The 20509-nt window shown below is 44.0% G+C and overlaps 7 protein-coding genes across 7 annotated transcripts; 3 read left to right on the forward strand and 4 right to left on the reverse strand.

Moving 5' to 3' along the window:
- Positions 1-705: 705 nt before the first annotated feature.
- On the reverse strand, positions 706-2639 carry V1516DRAFT_663398 (concanavalin A-like lectin/glucanase domain-containing protein; the record flags this gene model as incomplete). Its single annotated transcript, XM_066920505.1, has 2 exons — positions 706-2528; positions 2588-2639. 2 exons carry the CDS (start codon positions 2637-2639, stop codon positions 706-708), a joined length of 1875 nt encoding a protein of 624 aa, XP_066777924.1.
- Positions 2640-3896: 1257 nt separating this feature from the next.
- V1516DRAFT_622355 (glycosyl transferase family group 2-domain-containing protein) lies at positions 3897-6669 on the forward strand (the record flags this gene model as incomplete). Its single annotated transcript, XM_066919579.1, has 3 exons — positions 3897-3998; positions 4242-4757; positions 4810-6669. The coding sequence occupies 3 exons, from the start codon at positions 3897-3899 to the stop codon at positions 6667-6669; spliced, it is 2478 nt and encodes an 825-aa protein (XP_066777925.1).
- Positions 6670-9478: 2809 nt separating this feature from the next.
- V1516DRAFT_695201 (FAD-binding domain-containing protein) lies at positions 9479-10945 on the forward strand (the record flags this gene model as incomplete). Its single annotated transcript, XM_066923982.1, has 1 exon — positions 9479-10945. The coding sequence occupies one exon, from the start codon at positions 9479-9481 to the stop codon at positions 10943-10945; it is 1467 nt and encodes a 488-aa protein (XP_066777926.1).
- Positions 10946-13515: 2570 nt separating this feature from the next.
- V1516DRAFT_249569 (uncharacterized protein) lies at positions 13516-14556 on the reverse strand. Its single transcript, XM_066918804.1, has 2 exons — positions 14375-14556; positions 13516-14328 (listed from the first exon to the last, which is right to left on the reverse strand). Exons 1-2 carry the CDS (start codon positions 14436-14438, stop codon positions 13643-13645), a joined length of 750 nt encoding a protein of 249 aa, XP_066777927.1. The 5' UTR covers positions 14439-14556; the 3' UTR covers positions 13516-13642.
- Positions 14557-14570: 14 nt separating this feature from the next.
- Positions 14571-15551, reverse strand: V1516DRAFT_635561 (N-terminal glutamine amidase-domain-containing protein). The gene is made up of 2 exons (XM_066920015.1): positions 15264-15551; positions 14571-15219 (listed from the first exon to the last, which is right to left on the reverse strand). Exons 1-2 carry the CDS (start codon positions 15284-15286, stop codon positions 14619-14621), a joined length of 624 nt encoding a protein of 207 aa, XP_066777928.1. The 5' UTR covers positions 15287-15551; the 3' UTR covers positions 14571-14618.
- On the forward strand, positions 15438-18875 carry V1516DRAFT_249167 (kinase-like domain-containing protein). The gene is made up of 5 exons (XM_066918802.1): positions 15438-15651; positions 15703-15806; positions 15853-16269; positions 16314-17061; positions 17110-18875. The coding sequence occupies exons 1-5, from the start codon at positions 15594-15596 to the stop codon at positions 18456-18458; spliced, it is 2676 nt and encodes an 891-aa protein (XP_066777929.1). The 5' UTR covers positions 15438-15593; the 3' UTR covers positions 18459-18875.
- Positions 18557-20486, reverse strand: V1516DRAFT_711152 (uncharacterized protein). Its single transcript, XM_066924259.1, has 4 exons — positions 20012-20486; positions 19726-19912; positions 19310-19664; positions 18557-19258 (listed from the first exon to the last, which is right to left on the reverse strand). The coding sequence occupies exons 1-4, from the start codon at positions 20328-20330 to the stop codon at positions 18929-18931; spliced, it is 1191 nt and encodes a 396-aa protein (XP_066777930.1). The 5' UTR covers positions 20331-20486; the 3' UTR covers positions 18557-18928.
- Between the last annotated feature and the right edge of the window lie 23 nt (positions 20487-20509).

Below are 20509 nucleotides of genomic sequence, written 5' to 3' on the forward strand. Positions count from 1 at the left end.
CGCAGTTCCCCTGCAAGCTTTCTTCCTTGCGTCAATCTGAGACTATACAGAGGCTCACCAGGCTCTGGCAGATTCATTTACAGTCGACTAAAATTTTCAAGCTCTGTTACGCTAATGATTTTGAAACGTTGTAAAAATAAGCGCATTCTCAAACCTCTCTAAAAGTACGTTCAAAGGAATTACTCGATTCTGATGACCTCACTTGTTCAAAATCAATAATAGTAAACAAAGTTGAGTCCCGGTTCGAGTTAGCTTTCTGCCCGTTGGTAGTCGTCCAGATGAACTGTCCGAGCGATATTCTGAACGGGCCGCCTGTTATCGTTGAGTACCTCTTTTTGGGCCCCCCTCCCCCATCGCCTAAAGTTTAGTGTCCGGCAAGCCACTGACAAGCCTGTCCCACCTCCTATCTTTCTGGTCAGCCTGTTCGTGGCTGACTGAAGACCGATGAGGGGCGGGTAACAGGATTAATATAATGACGAATCCAACTGCATGGTAATCGAGAACTGTCAATCTATTAGAGATGGAGATGGCTCCATTAGGATGAGATTATTTGTATAAACAAATATCGGAAAGCAGATATTAAACAATGAATGCGTACGCAAACCGAAAAGGGACCAGTTAAACGGATCCCAAAAAGAACGGATAGGACAAATTAAAAAAGAAAAATTAAAAAGCAACAAAATCAAAATCAAAATCAAAATCAAACTAGTCGCAAAGTTTATAGATCTTCACACTATCCACAATCATGGCTCTACTTTCATCATCTCCCCAAGAATCTTCCCACTCGCTCTTTGCGTTCCAAAAAGATTCCATAGCAGTTTGACGGTCGCCGTCGAGCCACGGCTTTCCTCCCAAACTATCTGGGAAGTAGCCATTTGTACCGCCAACAGCCACGTTCAGAATCAAGTAAAACTCCTGGTCAAAAGGAGCAATTGTGTTTGAGGCCGGCCACGGGTCACTGATCGTCGTTCCGTTATCGTACGTCGAATCAAAATCACCCCAAGTCCAAAACGCTTCATTGAAGTTGTGATACAGAATCTGACGAAGACGACCGTCAAAATAAGTCATGATGTACTTCTCGCTCCATTCAAGTCCAAAAGTATGGAAAGAATTGGCAAACGTTCGGCGCTTTAGTGTCTCATCTTCTGATGTCTTGTAATAACGGTCATACGCAGACGTGGGCCCCCAGTGCAAAGTCGATGACATCACATTGTTTCCTCCATAAGAGTACGTGTGGTCATTGCCTCGCGACTCCATAATATCAATTTCTCCAGAAGCAGGCCAGTCGCCATATACACTGTACTTAGGCATCATCCAGATAGCAGGCCACAGCCAGTCGCCCGCAGGCATGCGTGCTTTAACTTCCACCTTGCCGTACTTGATAGACGCGGAATTTATCGTCGTTAAACGTGCGGACTGCACAGGAGGGATCATGTCACCCAACGAGCTATTGGACTGCACGGCGCAGTCGCTCAGAGTGTCAGAAGTACAAGTTCCATCTCGCGTCAAGTTAACAGTGTAGCCGTTCAGCATCTGTGACTCAGAGATGACTTCCGTTGTAAGGGTGGGCAAGATATAGAGCTGATTGTTTTTGATATAGGCGTTTCTGCTCGAGTTTGTCGTCCACTCAAACTCTCCAGTGCCAAATCCGCCAAGTTGCACCTCCTGTAGCCATTTATCAGAGTCTAGTTCACTAGAGGAGAAGTCATCAAACATCACTTCACAGAACTTGTAGTTCGTGATCTCGGTTGTGCCAATCCACGTCAGCACAGCGACAATTGCAACTCCAAGCACGCAAGACGCAATAATAATCCAGCTGAGCATCTTTTCTCCTCGTGTCTTTTGATTGAGCCACGGCTTCTCAGCAACGTATCCCAATGGCAGACGACGAGACACAAAGTGCTTTCGCATCACCAATCGGCCACTCTGCTGGGGAGCTTCGTTCGGGTTATGCGCCGAAATTACACTCAATCGGGCAGCTGCCATTGAAGAGATCGACCGTCGTGCCGGTGTAGACTCACGATGCTGCAAAACGTCGTCTGCAGTACGTCCTGCGGTGCTAACACCACCGTCTTCACGATAAAACAGTACAGATGAGCGTAACTCGGGTGTCGAGACCGGATCTCGATATCCATCTGAGGCTTCATGCCTGGAATGACGGCTCCCATGAGAACGGGCCGTCATCTCAGACAACGGACGGAGCTTTTTGTTCGGCTTGCGGACAAGAAATCGCGAACCAGAGGTCATTCCTTGAATGTTGATTGGAGCTGCAGCGTTACGCGATGCTCCTCGAGATGGCGGAGCAGGCGGTGCATGTCCACTATGCTGGGAAATCGGCCGCGCATAACCGCCTGGGCTTCGACTCTTCGTAAACATCTGCGCATAAGGCAAAGCAGATGGTCCAGCTTCACCTTCAGCTTCGGCACTAGCACTGGACGACGATTCATCGGTCTCTGAAGAGTTGCGCTGCTCTTCATCAGTCAGTTCACGTTCTGACGATTGCACTGCGTTCACATTGGAAAAGGGATCTGCAGGATTCATTGTTAGTTATCCGGAACAGGGAAAGTGAATCAATCACAAACTATACCATTTCTTTGTCCGCCGACAATAATTGGGGGAGCAAAGCTCTTTCCCGACATCTTATTGCAATTATCTTAAAAAGAATGAAGATTGAAAAGATTGAAAGAGAAGAGAGTCAGATTTCCACACAATTGTACAGAAAACAAGGAGAGAAGTGTTGAACAGAGAACGAGCGGTATAACAGATAGTCCAGCTCTCGGAGCCCACTAGCATAAGAATGGTGGCGACGACACCCTTTCGTACGCAAATACCCAGAAGCGCTAAATTGCTCCACTCCTCCATCACCCCTCTACAAGATAAGCTCTCTCAGATGGGCTCCGAAAACTAGCCAACAAAACAATGTCGTCAGCGCGCGATATTGCTTTGATTGGGATAGAAACCAAAATTTTTCCGTATATATTGCTATTGGGTAACGCCAGCTCGTGGGTACCAGGCGTTACCTCCTAAATTTCTCCTGAATTAGCCACTAAGGGCAGCCACAGGGGGTGCCGTAGCTTGGCATGGGGCTCATATCCGACGTCTAGCCCGGATTTTGTCGTACTTTGAATCCCCTGTTCAACATCTCACACTAAGGCTCTATCTCTGTCTGATCAAGACACCAGCTTTGTTGCAAGTTTTGTCCGTCTCCGTTGGTGGGGACCTCGTTTATCGGACTATTATGCTGCTATTTGTTGTTGCTATTTGCTTTAGTAACAGCTCACTCTATTCTAAGATACTAGTCTACACATGTGTACCAGCTAGCACGGCACCGTTGTGGTTCAGTATCTCATCGCTTATTCGTTCTTATTCATTGCTATAGTCCATCCGCCTTCCGGGTTGTTGTCAGCTAGAACTTTGTCTCCCTATCCCCCCTTCTCGATCTACCCCAAAAAAAACACATAACAAGCCCGCCTACTAAAATCAATTTTTCTGACACAGCGGTCTTTCATCCCGTTTTTCTCCTTTCAAGGTTGACATCACCACTCTTGCTGGATATAATTCTGCTTTGCTTCATATTGTTATTCATTGCTCATTGCGACTGCAGCTGCTCATACTACACAGATACTAATTTGCTGCCTCTGTTTGTGCTTGTACAGTCTGCTTGAACAGCAATGAGTTATTCGTCTCCAACAACTAATATCTCGCGCAGAGAGATGCCGACCGTGACTCGGAACCAGGTCATGGCCCGGCAACTGGGTCTGGCTTTGGACTCTGAGGCCATACAAGAAGCACTTCCTGGAGTTGAAGAGGAGCGCCGAAAGTCCGGTCTATTTCTTATGCAGTCGTTTGCACAAGATCTGCGAGATCATACGATCGCCGCTGAGGTTCAAAGCGGCATGGACAAGTACGATATTATGTGTCGATACCTCTACAACGCTGCACTCCAGCGCAATTGGCTCGAAAATCTTCCTGAGAACACCGCTTGCATTGCTCTTCGAGTCGATAAGCAACACAAACCGGTTGCCACTGATCCTGAAAACATCCGTGAAGGATTGCTGTCCGTCTATTCCAATCGTGCAAGCTTCGACGAGCCAAGTCATGTTACCTCACCTCGGGCTCCTAGTTCTCATTCTGCGCGGGGAACAGCCCGCGACAGTGTCATCAGTCGGCGCCAATACGATCCAACGTTTCGTCAGAGTATTTTGGAAGAGCCGCAGAATTTAGAAGATCTTGTTCAACAGGAGGAAAAAGCAGCTGAACAAACGACAGAGGATGTTGTCGAATATAGAATCTTTCCGCCTCATAAGGACCCAGCTTCGGCAGATTTTGCGACCGGCGTGGCTGGACTCAATGTTTCTGTTTGTCTGCGCGTTGGTTTTCCTATGATCAACGTTCTCATGTCGTATCTGCCAGATACCGCAGATTCCATCTCATTGTCTGAGAACGCCCGGATCCAAGTAATTGAGAATCTAGGCAGTCTTCCCCGAGTTCGTAAATTTCAATATGCGGCCTTCATCAGAGAAGATCAGTCGCTTGTTCTCTGGGCTGACGACGTCGAGCAGCTACTTCAGATGGCAGGCATGATCGAAGAACTAATGATGGCGCTGATCTGGACTGCGCCAGACTTGTCCAAAGTTTTCATCGAACCGACGGTGGACTTTTACACCTCTTTGCCTATTGGAAATGAAGAAGACTTGGAAAGTGGACGTGTCCAAAAACGTCCATTCGTTACCTTGCAAGCCTTAGCTGTCGGTGCCGTAAGTTAGTTGAAATTCATATCACTTCACAATATGCTAACAAAAATTCTAGGCGATTATGTTGTTATTCACATTTATCGGACTCATGTTCCGAATCATTGCCAAAGAAGTTAAAGCTGATGGATATTATCTTCGTATTCTTGCTATTCTCTATGTCCCACCGTTCTGTTTGTTTTGTGCCTTTTTCTGCGTCGTCGTTTCTGGAACTATTTTCCAACTTTTAGGACCAGTCGCTCAGTTATATACCAATTCTTCGACCTTTTCGTATGTCAAGCCTCCAAGATTGTCAGCAAGTCAGATTCGACTGCCTCACATCACCATTCAGTGCCCTGTCTATAAGGAATCCCTTGACGGTGTTATCAACCCGACTGTCCAATCACTTCTGACGGCAATCACAACTTACGAGCTCCAAGGAGGGTCTGCATCGATTTTCGTAAATGATGATGGAATGCAGCTGATTCCTCCAGAAGAAGCAGCCATTCGAAAAGCCTATTATGCAGAACATTTGATTGGCTGGGTTGCTCGTCCGGGCGATGGAGTCAATGGGTTCCAACGACGAGGAAGATTTAAGAAAGCCAGTAACATGAACTATTGCTTGGATATAAGTAACCGAGTAGAGGACAAACTTCAGGCAATCGAGCGCCATGACAAATGGACTGATGTCGACGAAGCTGTTGCATACGAGGCTGCACTTGAAGAAGTTCTTCATGAAGAAGATGGCGCATGCCAAGCAGCGGGTGATATTCGAATTGGCGACTTGATTTTATTGATCGACTCAGACACCAGAGTGCCGGCGGATTGTTTCCTGGATGCCGCTTCCGAGTTTTATCACTCACCTGAGGCGGCAATCTTGCAGCAGAAATCCGGTGTCATGATGGTTGTTCACAACTACTGGGAAGAGCTCATTGCCTGGTTCACTCGATTGATCTACTTTGCCATTCAATATGCCACGTCTAGTGGCGATGCAGCTGCATTTGTAGGACATAACGCTTTCCTTCGCTGGTCAGCTGTTCAGGAAGTCGCGTACGTTGACGAAACTGATAATGGAAGAATCAAGTATTGGTCTGAGAGCCATGTATCCGAAGATTTCGAGATGTCGCTTAAACTGCAGACAAGAGGATATATTGTGCGCCTGATTGCGTACAATAACGACGAATTTCAAGAAGGCGTATCGTTGACGGTTTATGACGAGCTGACTCGCTGGCAAAAATATGCGTATGGATGTAATGAGCTTATGTTTCGGCCAGTTCGATACTGGTTTCTAGGACGACTATTCACGCCGTTATTTTGGCAGTTTCTGGTATCAAACATGAAAGCATTCCAAAAGTTTACCATCATTGCGTACATTGGCACTTACTATGCTATTGCAGCCTCTTTGCTTCTCACGTTTGTAAATTATATTGTCATTGGCTGGTTCCAAGGCGAGATGGATCAATTCTATTTGTCCGCGTTCAACTCGTTGCTTGCTTTGATTATCGTCTTCTCCTGTGCAGCCCCGGTAGTGAATGCTTTAGTCCGCTATAGAATTAAGGAGACAACGTTTTGGTTCGCTTTGTTTGAAAACTTCAAATGGGGTATACTCATGATGATTTTCCTCGGAGGCTTGTCGTGGCATTTAAACATTGCCATTCTATCCCACATGTTCGGATTCAACATGACATGGGGTGCCACCGCAAAAGAACTTGAATCGTCCAATTTCTTTAAAGAGTTTCCAAAGATCATGAAAGGATATAAGTTTATGTATATATTTTTGGTGCTATTATCTATAGGACTCATCGTCTTGGCTTATGCTGTTCCTTGGAATTGGACAATCTCGGGTATCTATTGTGTGTTTCCGCTCGGCTGGAGTATTGCTAGTCATCTGCTGTCACCGATCGTTCTTAACCCGCAGCTGATGACCTTTGCGTTTTAGTGCTTCATTCTCTGCGCACTGTTCTTTAACTTACAATTTGTTTAATTTGGTTTGGCTTTGTTTATTATTTTGTTTTAATTATTTGTACTAGTTCAGTTAATTTAGAGTGTAATTAAGTTAATAGAAATTCGAGTAAATCTTGCGCCGCTTCAATTGTAACCATAGAAGAGATATTCCACAGAAGTTGTTTTCTCCCAATCGGTATCAAGTTTACCTCTGGAGATATCAACCGACATCAAGACAATAATTCCTAAATTAATCAAACCTTCTCAAGTTAAATTTTAACCATTGATTTACATTGCACTTCATTAGATTTGGCTTAAATCGATAATGGAGAGCCAGAAAAATAGGCGACGAAAGTGCTAACTACGTTGTCTAAAGATTTCGAGTTTCACGTTGTGCAGAAGGAAGAGGTGATAGTAATACCAGTGAACAGAGCACAAGCTAAAATAAAATTCAAACTGTGCTTAGAGAAAGTATGAATGCCGTATTTGATGTGAATATTATTTGCGATAGATCATTTTGCCATTCTAAATCATTGGAACTGGATCTGAGATTGAAAGTGAATAGGTCCATGCTAGTCTCGCGTCAGAACAATTCAAAGACGGGACGAGAATATTTGTCTGGAATTCGAAGGAATCAAAAATTAAGGAATTTGGCTGATAATTTACAAGTTTAATTTCAAGAAAATGAGCATTGCACTACAGTGTAGCCAAGTATGTAAAAGCCAGACGAGACTGTGCGGATGAGTCCTCAAGTCAGAGCATTTACGTTAGAATATAGGAAAACTTTATGTTACATAATACTCCAAGTAGCTGTTTGAGATTTAACTACAAATTTGAGAAATGTCGACTGATTTCGTAGATAAATTGTAACGTAAAATATCTCCAACTACGGAGACGCTACTAATATCAGAGGCATTATCTGTCGACAAAATAGACAGTCTTGCCGCATCTACTAAAAATCACGAAAGAGATCCAGTTCAAATTGACTATACAGCTAAGTCACAACTGAAGCTACATGAAAACAGACTAATGCCCAATGTTTCCTAACAAAGCATTTCGAGTTTCTCGGTAATCCATGTTAGAGATAAAAATCTCTCGGTCAAATAGCATAGCCTAAGAGGCCCATGTAATTCGTGACGTAATCCACAAGATAATATCGTGGGGTTGGTAATGGGATAACCCCGAGTAGAGACGGTTTGTAGTCTCGACGAGTACAGCTGTGACAAAATGATTACATAACGCCCTCGTTATAGAATCTGGAGACGCAAGGGAAAAGATATATGAAATTTACGAATACGATGCTCGAGCTTGTGCAGGGAAATTAACATGGAGAATGAAAAAAGCGAAACCCCACACAGTAATAGCTTGTAGGCTAGCAGGAGAACAGGGAGAACATGAGGAAAAAGAAAATTTCAGAATGAGAATGTTTTGAGCAAATATTCGTAAACCAGAAGAGCGCAGACGAATAGTGGAATTAGACTGAACCAGGCTTGAACCGAGCCAAGCAGGAAGACTGATGACGCGTGACGATAACTGAGGGGTGACTGAACCTGAACTGGAAGGCAAGCTGGCTTATCAGATAATCAGGCGTTTTAAGTTTCGGATCTTGATAATCAACCGAGTCACAACTCTATGTCGAGCTCGGGAAGGCCTGATAAAACAAACTGATGACTAATGATTGCTGATGGAAGATAGAATGGACATGGCAGGGACTATGGCAGTTTGGCAGCAAAAACTATGCAGGAGAGTTCTCAGCAGGGGTCCCATTAGAAGATCAAGCAGTGAGGATTGCCAAAAGATAGAGACATCATCGGCAAAACAGTGCGGAACTGAGGATGAGAAAGACAGCCGCGGAACCGGACCCGCAGCACAGCCAGCACAAGCTCCGCTTCGCTGACGCGGAACGAATACGAGCGAACGAAGGTGGCGGAAGGATCTAGACCTGTGCTTCTTCCGTGGCTGCAGGGGTCCGACAAGCACTCGTTCGGTGGATGACAAGACAGCGGGAGAAAAAGAAAGCGATTACGTGAGATTACGAGATTACGTGATTACGCGATTACACACCAGAATCGCTGCATTGTTCAACCAGTCAGTCGCACATCAAATGGCTAAATTAACGCTTTCGCAGACCACCAAAATAGGCAGAAAAATTCAGAATCACGTTCTTCCAATTGCCGTCCAATCAAGCAGGCTGCTGCGGCGCATGGGGCTCGCTATGTGGGCTCGAGCATCGCGGGAAAAGTACGTCAGTTTTGGGCGTGTTGTCCGAGCCGGAATCGCGTCTTTGCAGGTCTCGACCGTGGATCCTTAGAAATGGCTGTTCTTGTTTTGTCAGAATCCTGCGTCCGCCAGTCGTTAACAGCCTAAATCGTGGCAACAAGCTAGTTGACAATTCCGCACAAATTCACTCGTTTCGCGTTTCCCTCTGTCGGACCTGCCGCCAGTCATGTCCGCCAGAGATCTGCCCGCGAGTCCACGTTCACAGACAGGCTCCTCTATACGTCCTCCGCCTCGCGGCCAAATTCTAGCACAAACCAAAAATAAGTTGGGCGCATTACTCCTGGCCGGTTCACAGAATCTCTCCATCTGAAACCGGTTGCTCGCACACTCTCCTCTCTCCGCCACTTCCCTCCCGCACACTCACTCCTTACACACGCCCTGCGCTGTCCATGTCCATGTCCTCCCACCTTTACGCCCCTCCAGGCCGTATCGTACTTTAGGCCGCTCACTCCCACATTTTCTCTCTTCTCCTCCCTCTTTCTCTCACACCATAGGATTGTTATTCTCTCGTTAGTTCGTTCAACATGGCTGAACCTCTTACGGGACGTAACTATTCGCGCGTCTTCGTGCCGACATACAATGCCGTCATCGGCTTTGTATTTCTCGCGGCCACCGCTTTATACTTCTACCAGCTTCACTTCCTCAAGCGTGTAACTGGAGAGAAGCGTCCACTTCTCTCGGGACAGGTCATCGCCCCTGCTAAGGGTGCGCGACTGGTCTACCGCAGAGTCCGTTCCGCTCTTCTCTACCAGCCTCCAGGCCGCTACCTCGAGGCCAACGGAACCATGTTTGTCGTTGCTCTCTACCTTGGTCTTAACGCTCTCTACTGCTTCTACGGCGATGCCACCGAGTCTGCCCGCATTCTCGGCAACCGATTCGGTCTTGTCTCCGTTGTCAACTTGCCCATCATGTTCTTGCTTGGATCTAAGACCGGTCTTCTTGTTCAGTGGACTGGCTGGTCCCACGAGGGCTACAATATCTTGCATCGTCATGCTGGCCGTGTTGTTTGTCTGACTGCCATTGGACACGTCGTTGCCTTCACCAAGCCTTATGGACGTCGCACTCTCGGCGAGTATGTTATGCGTTCTACCCGTATCGGTGTTGGTGGTGGTCTTCCCCTCCTTGCTTTTGTGATCATCCTTGCCACTTCGTTTGCTCCTGCTCGTAACAAAGCCTATGAGATTTTCCTCTACGCTCACGTGTGGTTCCTCGTTGCTGGCATTGTTCTCTTGTACTTCCATTACGCTCGATGCCGTCCTTACTGCATTGCTGCTTCAGTTATCTTCCTCTGGGACAGATTCAATCGTTACAAGAACGCAAAGACACTTAACGCTACCACCACTGTTCTTTCTGGAAACACTGTCAAGCTTTCCATGAACCTCCACTCCACTGCTCGTGATATCCACTGGCAGACTGGCCAGTACGTTTATGTCACAATTTCCAAACTTGCTCCTTTCCAGGCTCATCCTTTCACTATTGCCTCGCCGCCCAATCCTAACTCGCTTGACCTTATCATCCGTGCTCGCAAGGGTTTCTCCAAGACTCTCTTCCTTTCCGAGTCCCAGGAGCACTCCGTTACCTTCCATGGACCTTACGGATCTCCTCCTCAGTTCCACGGCATGTCCAAGGTTATTCTTCTTGCTGGTGGTGCTGGTGTTGCTTACTCTTATCCTGAGGCTGTTGAGCTTGCTCGCACCATGCCTGATGTCGAGGTTGATTTCTTTTGGGTTGTTCCTCAGCGCGACTTCGTCTCCTGGGTTGACATGGACCCCAAGTACAATGTCGACTTCAAGGTCTGGGTTACTGCTGAGCAGGGTCGTCCTGACATCTCACAGTACGTTAAGGACTCTGTCGCAGCTGCTAACGGTGCCCCCGTTGCTGTCGCTGTTTGCGGTCCTTCGCCTCTCGTCCGTGCTTCTCGTAATGCATGCGCTTCTCTCTTGTGGAAGGGCTCTGATGTCGAGTTCTACTCTGAGAACTTTGGCTGGTAAATCCAAATACATAGCCTTTGTTAATTTAGAAGCACTTTGATTTTACGACATTACAGCTATTTTCTTTTTCTTTTAATTCATCATGCCTCCTTATTTCCACATTTTCTTATTCTTTTTATTTTATCATGATTGGTTTACATTCACTTGGGAGAGGCTATTGTGAGGTGTTGGTTTAGAAATACATACATTTATATTTTCAATTTTCTTTTTTTGAGGTGGTTCTTTTCTGTTCAAATATAAAATGTTTCGGGGTTCATGATACGCCAGCACTAAAGGTGGTGTGGGTAGAGAGGCAAAAAGTAATGAGTTTAGCAGACAGTGAGGGAGAAATCGTCCAAAGCAAGTTGACCAGTATTGATCGACACCATCACAATGCGAAGACTGCAAAACACACCATTCGCTTATTCGAGTGTATAGACAATCACCTGTGAAATGTTTTGATCTTCATCAGGTTCGCTCACTGCATTGCTGGGGTGATTCAGACAGGGTGATTTGATGATGAATCTTTTGTTCTAGAGCTGTCTCTGCCACTGGCCACCGTTCGTGTGGCGTCTGGGAACTGCTATTGGTGGTTTCCTCCTTCATGTGAGACAATACTGCGAATTTCTTCGATTGTCTGCAGTGCCAGATCATATAGCCAGTATGTTTTTCAGCCAGTAAATCTTATAATAATTATAGAAAGTGGAATCGTCAAATACATGGTAATATTTCAATTGTAATATATGTTGATGTACCTTGGTCAGAGCCCACTTGATCGGTTCCGGGGCAAGTAGGTAATCAGATTGCCAACCAGCCACAAACCGGCCATATCTTGATCTGAACCTCACTGAAGTGAAGATCTAGACCTTTGTCTTATCTGTGATCTGATCCGAAGTTGTGATCCTTGAAAGTTGTGAATTTTTCGGATCAGATCCGAGACAATGCGAGATGGGTTTTGATTTAAATAAGTAGGGAATAGTTTGCTATTTATGTGCATGATTTCGAAACTATTGTAACTTGAACAGATGAATTAAACAGAAATACTAGAATGGTTCCATAATATTGAGACTAGAATTTAATCGAATATTTCTAAATTGCGTATTATTCTGGTATGTATTCAGTGCTCGATCCGAATTGATACCCAAATATATACCGGCGCGGAAATAGGTGTCAAACAACGTTCTCTCAATGATTGCATTACCAGACGTCGTTTCGAAGGTTTAATGGAGTCGGCACTGACTTCTAATGATATGTTTAATGCAACGAGCATGATTACTTCAAAAAATATGATTGCGAGGGTCACACTTTTGGTTTTTCACTTCCGGACATGATTCGTTTGGAACTCAGTGTAAAAACTGAAATCAAAAGTTGTCTTTTTATGTTCGAGGAGCGCAAATTACGTGATTTAGTTATTGATAATTTGGCATTACTCTAAACAGAATGTTTGCTGGAATTTGTTTGAAAATCCGGTACTGTGGGCAATATCTTGTTCAAGAGTATAGTGGGAAATGATTAGTGAAACTCTTCAGGAGGAGGAGTTTCACAAGGCATACCAAATTTACTGACCCTTTCGTCAGTTATTACTCTATAATTTCAAGACTAGTGGCCGAGTCTGAAGCGGATTTATTGGCGAAATGAAAATTTTGCGGCGTTGAACATAGTACAAGTGGTCAGAATCCAAAGATTTTATAGCCTTCGGACCAAATGCAAAATTCCAAAGTAGGCAACGATACCCCGATTATCAATCCAATTGGTATTACTAGTCTACTGTTGAAAATGTTAACGATCTATCCAATGCTCGGTCACTCTTCGTCTCGCATTCTGATCTTTGACGCTACTTTCAGGGAAAGTATGACCACAGGAAATGAGCTCGGGAATGGACTCATAATCCAGAATAGGCGACGTAAAGATTTGAATTTGTCCACTGCGATTTCATAATCAAGAAACTCGATTTTTCATTTTCTTGTAGTATCCTCCAGAAAAGCTGACACTGCTCGAGTTTCACCACTGGAAGTACAACGAAGAGTTATCGTGAAGAACTAATGTCGACGGTCCAAACAATGAGCCATTTGTCATCTACGGTTGATAATTTGCTAGTAATCATTTATTTTTCATTTTAAGCTGTCAGAAACAAAATGAATCCTCTAGTCAATCGCTGAGAGGCCTTAGTCCGGCTTCTACTAAAGTAGGCTAGGAAATTTAACATTCTGCAGAACCATCTCTGAGCTTCACAGCCAATATAGAATAACTTATTATCTTTGATTTGACCGAGAAATAGATTATATTTGCAGCTTTCGCATCTTATATTTGGAAACGTGAATCTACGGTCAGCTAGATGAATATAACTGTTCGACCTTAGATTGGCCCTAGTGTTTGGTAGGAGAGTTCTGCTCAGAGTACTAAGTTTAAAAAATTCGCTGAGCAAACTTGTTTGGAGCAAGATCTGCAGGGGTAAACTTTCCATTCTATCTGATGAGCATATGGAAAAAAATGCTGGAGTACAGTTGGCGAAGGAATCTGGTACGGTCGATCATGAGAGGACATCGTTTAACTGATAGGATCCTGTAGCGATGATTCGCAATATTTCTTGCAGTGCCGCTGCCATAATGAACTTACAAGATACAATATCATTATAGCCCGAATAAAATGAACAAATTCCTAACGCCAAAACTTTACTAATAATAACAGAGATGACCCATTCTTGGAAATCGTGGTAGATCACTTTTGAAAGTTCATACTATAGCCACCCTTCCCATCTGGCTGAAGTTTGAAATTATCCGTACTGAAACCAAACGGTTTCAAAATACTGTTCCCCAAATCTTTTAACTTTCCGAGCATTTCCGCAGTTTCCTGCTTCTGTGCGGATTCCAATCTTGGCTTTAGCTTTGCCATTGCGATTGTAGCGGCTTTCGATGTCGAAGATGACGAAGGTGAAAGATTGATCACTGCCGAATAGTCCTCCGAAGCAGACTGTAGCGCAGACCAGGACCCGATGGAATCGTTTGCGGTCGCCCGTCGCATGAGTGCCTTCACATACGTGGGATCGAGCTTTAATGCCTGCGTGCAGCTTTTCACACATTCTTGTAAATTATCAAGTTTTAAAAAACAAGCCCCAATATTTGCATAGATGATAGACCTGGGCTCGGAGAGATATTTTGGACATGTTTTCAAAGCTTGTTCATATTTGGCCAAGGCAGATTGGTAGTCGGCTTGATTGAACAAATCGTTACCTTGTTGCCGTAACACGCCGGATTCAGAAACTAATTTTTGTTCTTCTTCTATTGAAAATCTTTCTTCTTCGATATTCTCTTGTTCATTAATTTGATTTTCGATTGAGCCATCTTGTGATTTTGCCGTGCTTTCTATGCCAACTTCCGATCTAACATCATTGCTGCCGCCTTCAGCTGGACACGTCAGAATTAAATCGCTGTCAATACACTTAATACTCACCATTAGCGACTTCGGCAGCTGGTTCAAACACTTGCACAGTTTCAACCTCTTCAATAACTGCCATTATCTTGCTCGTTTGCTCGATATCTATCGCTAGGGTGCTATTTTCAACTTTGAAGGAATCGAACTGAGATGGTGTCAGGGTAGGGTCTCATATTTCCTATTTAGGACTACAAATGAAAAGAGGATATTCTTATCAAGTCATATCTTATCTTGGGTTCATTTTATATTAAACTAATACTAGTCAGAGTGAGTAGCGGCAAAATTTGTTAATGAACTCAGACTGCGTCAAAACTTGGCCGAAATCGTCATAGCCAAGATCCATGACTCGAAAAGAGGCAAGATTCATGGTGGATCCATTTCGAGCTTGGATAGGTTTCCAATTAGGCGGACAAGCCGAATATTTTTCTACGCCATCTTCTAAAACAATCATATGGGACCTATCTGACGCAAATTTTTCTAAATAGTTTGAAGCAGATACAACTCTAAATCGTCGTTCATATCCTGGAGAGAGATCAATCTCCGGTCTCAGACTCATTCCGATATATTCAGGGAATGGAATAAAGTCGACGGTGCAAATATTTGAAGTTCTAGACTCCTGAGCTGTATTCAAACTGGTATCGAAATCAAGCACAGCCGTAGATCCATTGGCTTCCTGTCGAAGCAAGATGACATGATAGTCCCATATTATGAATCCATCCTGAGATTTTGACGCACGCTGGTTCCAAAAAACAATTTTCTCATTCTGATTGGACATTAAGACCACGAAATAATTGTACGAGTCCTCCGGCTCTCTTTTCTGAAGCATAATTTCAGCTGCTTTATATATATTTTCTTCGCAGTAGCTGTTCGTGAGCGAGCTGTATCTATAAGAATCCAAAAACCTTACCATGCTGCATATGGCATTTCCATATTAAATCATATCTATTTCAATGTACGAGGTTTTGACGTAAATACTGCCGTTGTATTTGTATTTTCAGTCATTCGTAAGATGTCGTTAAATGGATGCTCGCAGATGCTGGAACATGTCTGCGGCTGCTCAATTCACACTGTGGTCCCTTTAACCCTGAGCGAGTGCATCCGAGAAGAATAATACGGCAATTGACCGTTAAATCCTGGTGTTGTTAGGGCAAACAAGTAAAATAACAGGACTCCAAATCCATAATTTTATTGTGCTATATAGATAGCCGAGGTCGCGCTTTGTTGGGCTGAAGACACCATGGCGACACCATCTCTCAATGATTTACCAACGATGATGACCAGTGCCCTTAGACAACGTGAGTTCACCAAAATCCGGACTACGACCCAAATATTGATTTATAGCAAAGTTTCGTCCAGCATTTCTTCTCATTATTCAGTCTCTCAATCGCCCTCTTTTCAAGCTGGTCCATGGTCCGTATATGATGCACACCGACGAACAGGAGGACAACAGGTAATTATTTCAGTGATTCCCACAGTTCGCTAGCTGATCCATCAAGGTTTCGGTATTCACTTTTGACAAGCGTAATCTAAAATCTTTGCTATCTCGTACAAGCAGTTCATTACGGGCAGCTCGCAGAGATGTTGAACAGGTCTGCGCGCAACTTCGACGAGAGGTGCATTATCTGGCAAAATTACGACACCCAGCTATTCTAGAACTGGTCGAACCCATCGAAGAAAGTCGGTCGACAATTTCTTTTGTCTGTGAGCGCGTTACTACTACTCTTTCTTCAATCATAACTTCCCGTTCAACCTATTCCTCCTCCTCTAACTCTACTGCTCTTGATAGCGAAGTTGACGAGGTCGAAATCCAAAAAGGTTTACTTCAGGTTGCTAAAGGACTCGAGTTTCTCCATCAAAGTGCAGGAATTGTGCATCTTGGCTTAGTTCCCGGTGCGATATTTGTTAATTCAAAGGTAAATTGTTTCCACCTTTTTTCTTATTAGCATTAACCAGACAGAGCGACTGGAAACTGGCCGGCTTCGGGTTCGCCCTAGATTTTCGAACTACGGATATAGGAGAATATTTTATTGAACAATATGATCCACGGGTTCCGATATCTATGCAGTTTGATATTGACTATTCTGCTCCTGAGCTAGTTATCGACCATCTAGTCGACCCTGCAAACGATATGTTTTCGCTAGGATGCATTATTCATGCTATCTACTCGAGCCATTCACCTCTGAATACTAATCAAAATCCGCTGACTTATAAGACAATGATCTCACAGACTCTTCATATATCGCGTGATCAAGGGTTTCCTTCGTATTTGCAAGAGATTCTACCTCATTTGCTCACCCGTCGCCCAGCTGATCGGATGTCCTCTCGAGATTTCCAGGATTCGAAATATTTCGACAATATTCTTGTCAATACCATTCGCTTTTTAGATGCTTTTCCCGCGAAAACATCGACTGAACGTCAAGCTTTTATGAGAGGTTTATCGAAAGTTTTACCGCAGTTCCCAGCGTCCGTGCAACAAAAGAAAATTTTACCGACTTTACTGGACGAATTAGATAAAGATGAGTCGCTGGTGTCGTACATTTTATACAATGTATTACAAATCTCGAAAGATTTGCCTCAGACGAGATTTAGTGTGACCGTCCTACCAGCACTTAAGAAAATGAAAGATACGCCTACCGGTCAAGTAGTGTTGCTTGATAGTATTAATGTTGTACGTGCCAAAGTTACCGGCAGTGAATTCGAATCTGGTGAGTATGTGATATATGGTATACAAAAATATTGGGCTGACAAATTAGATATACTACCTCTTGTTTTTTCCGCAATGGGGTCGTCATCATCTTCTATTCAAGAAAGAGCACTACGAGCGATTCCATCGATAACCAAATCATTGGACTTTTCAATCATCAAGAACGATTTGTTTCCTAATGTCAGTAAGGTATTTACGCATACTACAAGTTTAGCAGTCAAAGTGGCAGCGGTGACAGCCTTCAAAGGTTTAGTTGCAGGAGGGCTGGACAAATATGCCATTTCTGAAAAATTAGTCCCGTTATTGAAAGGCATGAAAACCCGTGAGCCATCCGTGATCATGGAGACTTTGGATCTGTATAATTTGGTGGTTCCGTGCGTGGATATCTCTGTATTAGCTGTTGACGTGATCCCTCATCTATGGTCAATGGCCATGAGTCCGTTGTTGAAGCTCGATCAGTTCCGCAAGTTCATGACATTAATTCATCAAGCTAGCGATCGAGTTGAGCAAGAACATGGACAGAAGCTTAAGGAAATTGATCCGTCGGCCAAGCGAGACGAGTTGGACTTACCAAACACCGGTAATGAAGAAGCTGATTTTGAGGCACTCGTGCTTGGTCGTGCTCCGGCCGCGATCTCGAACGGTCGAACAACGACACAATACGAGCCACGGAGTCGAGCTTCATCCAGTTTTACGCCAAAGTCAACTATACAGACAAGTAGTGCGTCCAAATTTGCCCCGAACGGAGAAGATGATTTTGATTGGTCTGACGATGGCCCGTCAATAGGGAACGCATCGGCGACAACGCTACCACTTCCTATACGACCTAACCAGACACCATCTTTCGGATCAAGTCAGTCTGGTATGAAACTGCAGCCTACTAAGACACCTATGAATTTACTTCGTGCTGGAGGGCCTTCCAGCAGTAAACCTATCAAGCCCACACCTCAGTTTTCATGGACGACGACAGCACAAGTCAGCAACACGGCAGCACCAACGACGGTTCCACTGACTCCACAAAAAGTCGACCCAAATCCCACGACAAAACCGCCAGTTTTTGATCGTGTGACAGCTAATATGACTGAAAGTAATGTGTGGGCTTCGAGCCTGCCTACTCAGCCCGTTCGAAAAACTTCGTTCGGAACGGTTGGTATGCCTACTAATCAGTCGTCTTCTTATCTACAGCCTTTGAAACCTCAACAGATTTCCTCAAATCCTTCCTTACCAGATTTGAATAATCCTTGGCAATCGGTATCATCGTCGATTCAGTCGACCAACACTCCGTCCATTAGTTCTACATTCAATCCAACAGCGAACTCAACTACCAATCTTCCGAATGGCAGCACAAATGGAAATACAGATGGCAATGGACTTTCTAAATATACCCCATTGCTGTAGTAAAAATTTCTGTATCCACACATGCACGTATGTACTGCTCACTTATCTTTTTAAGATTATTTTTGCATCGCCCAGCGCTGGCTCAGAAATCTCGTTAATATTTTAAATGCGATATATTATCTATTGATCTCGTTCGAACAAAATGAAATAAAATAGGCTTCCCCCTCTTACTGACTATGGACACAACACAACATTTCATTTAAAAAGGAACAAGGATCCAACAATAGAGGAATTCCGATTCATATTCAAATATATACTTGTGTGTGTACATATATGTATATGTATATATAAATTAGTAGCAACTTGACAAATGCTCTCGATTCGAGTTATTAATAAATAATAAATAGATCAAATAAACAAGTAAGAAGTTTGGCGCTGTAAAAGACAAAAATTAAAAACTCAGAAATTTTTTAGAAAAGAAAATCAATCATTCGACCACCATGTAGTAGTAATGGTCCAATGAATTATATTTATTGAGCAATGACAAGATCGTAAATGACAAATGCTTCGTACTCTGTATCGACGATGGCGGAATATTCCATAAGTCCTTGATCTTCTTGTACTAGTTTGCCCTTTTTGTCCTTTAAAAATGCATTTCCAGCGAGATACCCGTACTTCTGAGTTAAGGCTACCTTGGCTCGTTGAATAGATGCAGTTGGCGGCTTAACCAAAACGGAGATGAAATCTGGCGGAAGTCCGTATCGTAAAACTGACTCTACAAACACACGAATAGATTTCAGGTGAACCCACGCTTGGAAGGCGTCAGCGTAAGTTGCTCGAGCAAGACGTACCACTTCACCCTATTATTTGTTAGTAAAATTAGTAACAGAATATTAATCAATAGCACATACAAATAACCGTCGCTCAGACTCAAAAGCTTTGTCTTTCTCCTTCTTCAGGTCTTCGACAACTCCATCTACCCACTTGAACTCACGGGGATATAATTTATTCTCACGACACTTGTGCAAAAACTCTGGAATAGACTTTTTGAAAAGCGTAACACTGTAAAGAACAAACTCATCATCGGTATCCACGACCGAGGCGGAGCGCGGGACCACCATCGGAACCATCGTCTCGTACTCACGAAGAAATTGCTTGCTGAGGGCCTTTGGAACAGCAATGAGAACAGTTTCTAAGTATTCCGAGCCAACAACAAACTGCTCTTTCTTGACAATATCCTGCAATGAACGAGTAGAAAGATTGCCACTAGAATTGTTAGAAAAACGCCAAAAAAAAGGAAACCAAAAGAGACTTCACTGTTACATACGTCTGCTTTCGCTCGACAGCGCCGAGATTGCTCTTCGCGAGCATGTAATTTGAATAGACAGCCTTAAGATCGGCATCGAGGGCAAAAACTTCTTTTGTGAGAATATCAACAAGTTCGGCCAATGGCTTGTCGATACGATACTTCGCATTATTCCACTGGAACGATTTGATATAAGTTTCGGCAGGCTCTAAAAGTATATAAGATTAGCAGTCGTAGAACCAAAATTTATGTCCATGCCACAATTGAATTACATGAACATCCGTACTTAAAATCAAAATTCACATACTGTCGGCTACAACTTGAGCAGCAATCACTTGGTCTTTGGTATCGTAGACTGCTTTGAAGACGTCTACCGTCCGGTTTACTGCAGACTCCATCTGAGCGTCCGCCTTGGACAGCTCATCAGATTGCTGAACGAGCTGGTCGAGTGTTCCAATCTTGAAATTAGGAATTGGGAAGGGTGACACATCATCACTCGATGGCAAGCTCAAAGTTGAAGATAGGTCTCGGATTAATGCCGACTCGGGGTCGGCGCCCGAGGGAGCTACTGACGACGGCAGCGAGACGATATAGTAGAGCGGGCCAGCTGGCGCTTGGAAAGCCATTTTGCGTTCAATTGATTTCAAAGAAAGAATATACGGACACGAACTGGAAGAGAAGTTCGAACGTATTCAGCGAGCGCGTTCGTACACTTTCTGGTCGTCAAATGTGCAAGAAAAAAAGCCGACTGACAATGATAGAACTTGAGAAATGATAAGACGGCCCTTGTTGGAAGGACCGACGA

This window comes from Lipomyces oligophaga (assembly GCF_038497815.1).
Source record: "Lipomyces oligophaga strain CBS 7107 unplaced genomic scaffold V1516scaffold_3, whole genome shotgun sequence".
In the NCBI taxonomy this organism is placed as follows: domain Eukaryota; kingdom Fungi; phylum Ascomycota; class Lipomycetes; order Lipomycetales; family Lipomycetaceae; genus Lipomyces; species [Lipomyces] oligophaga.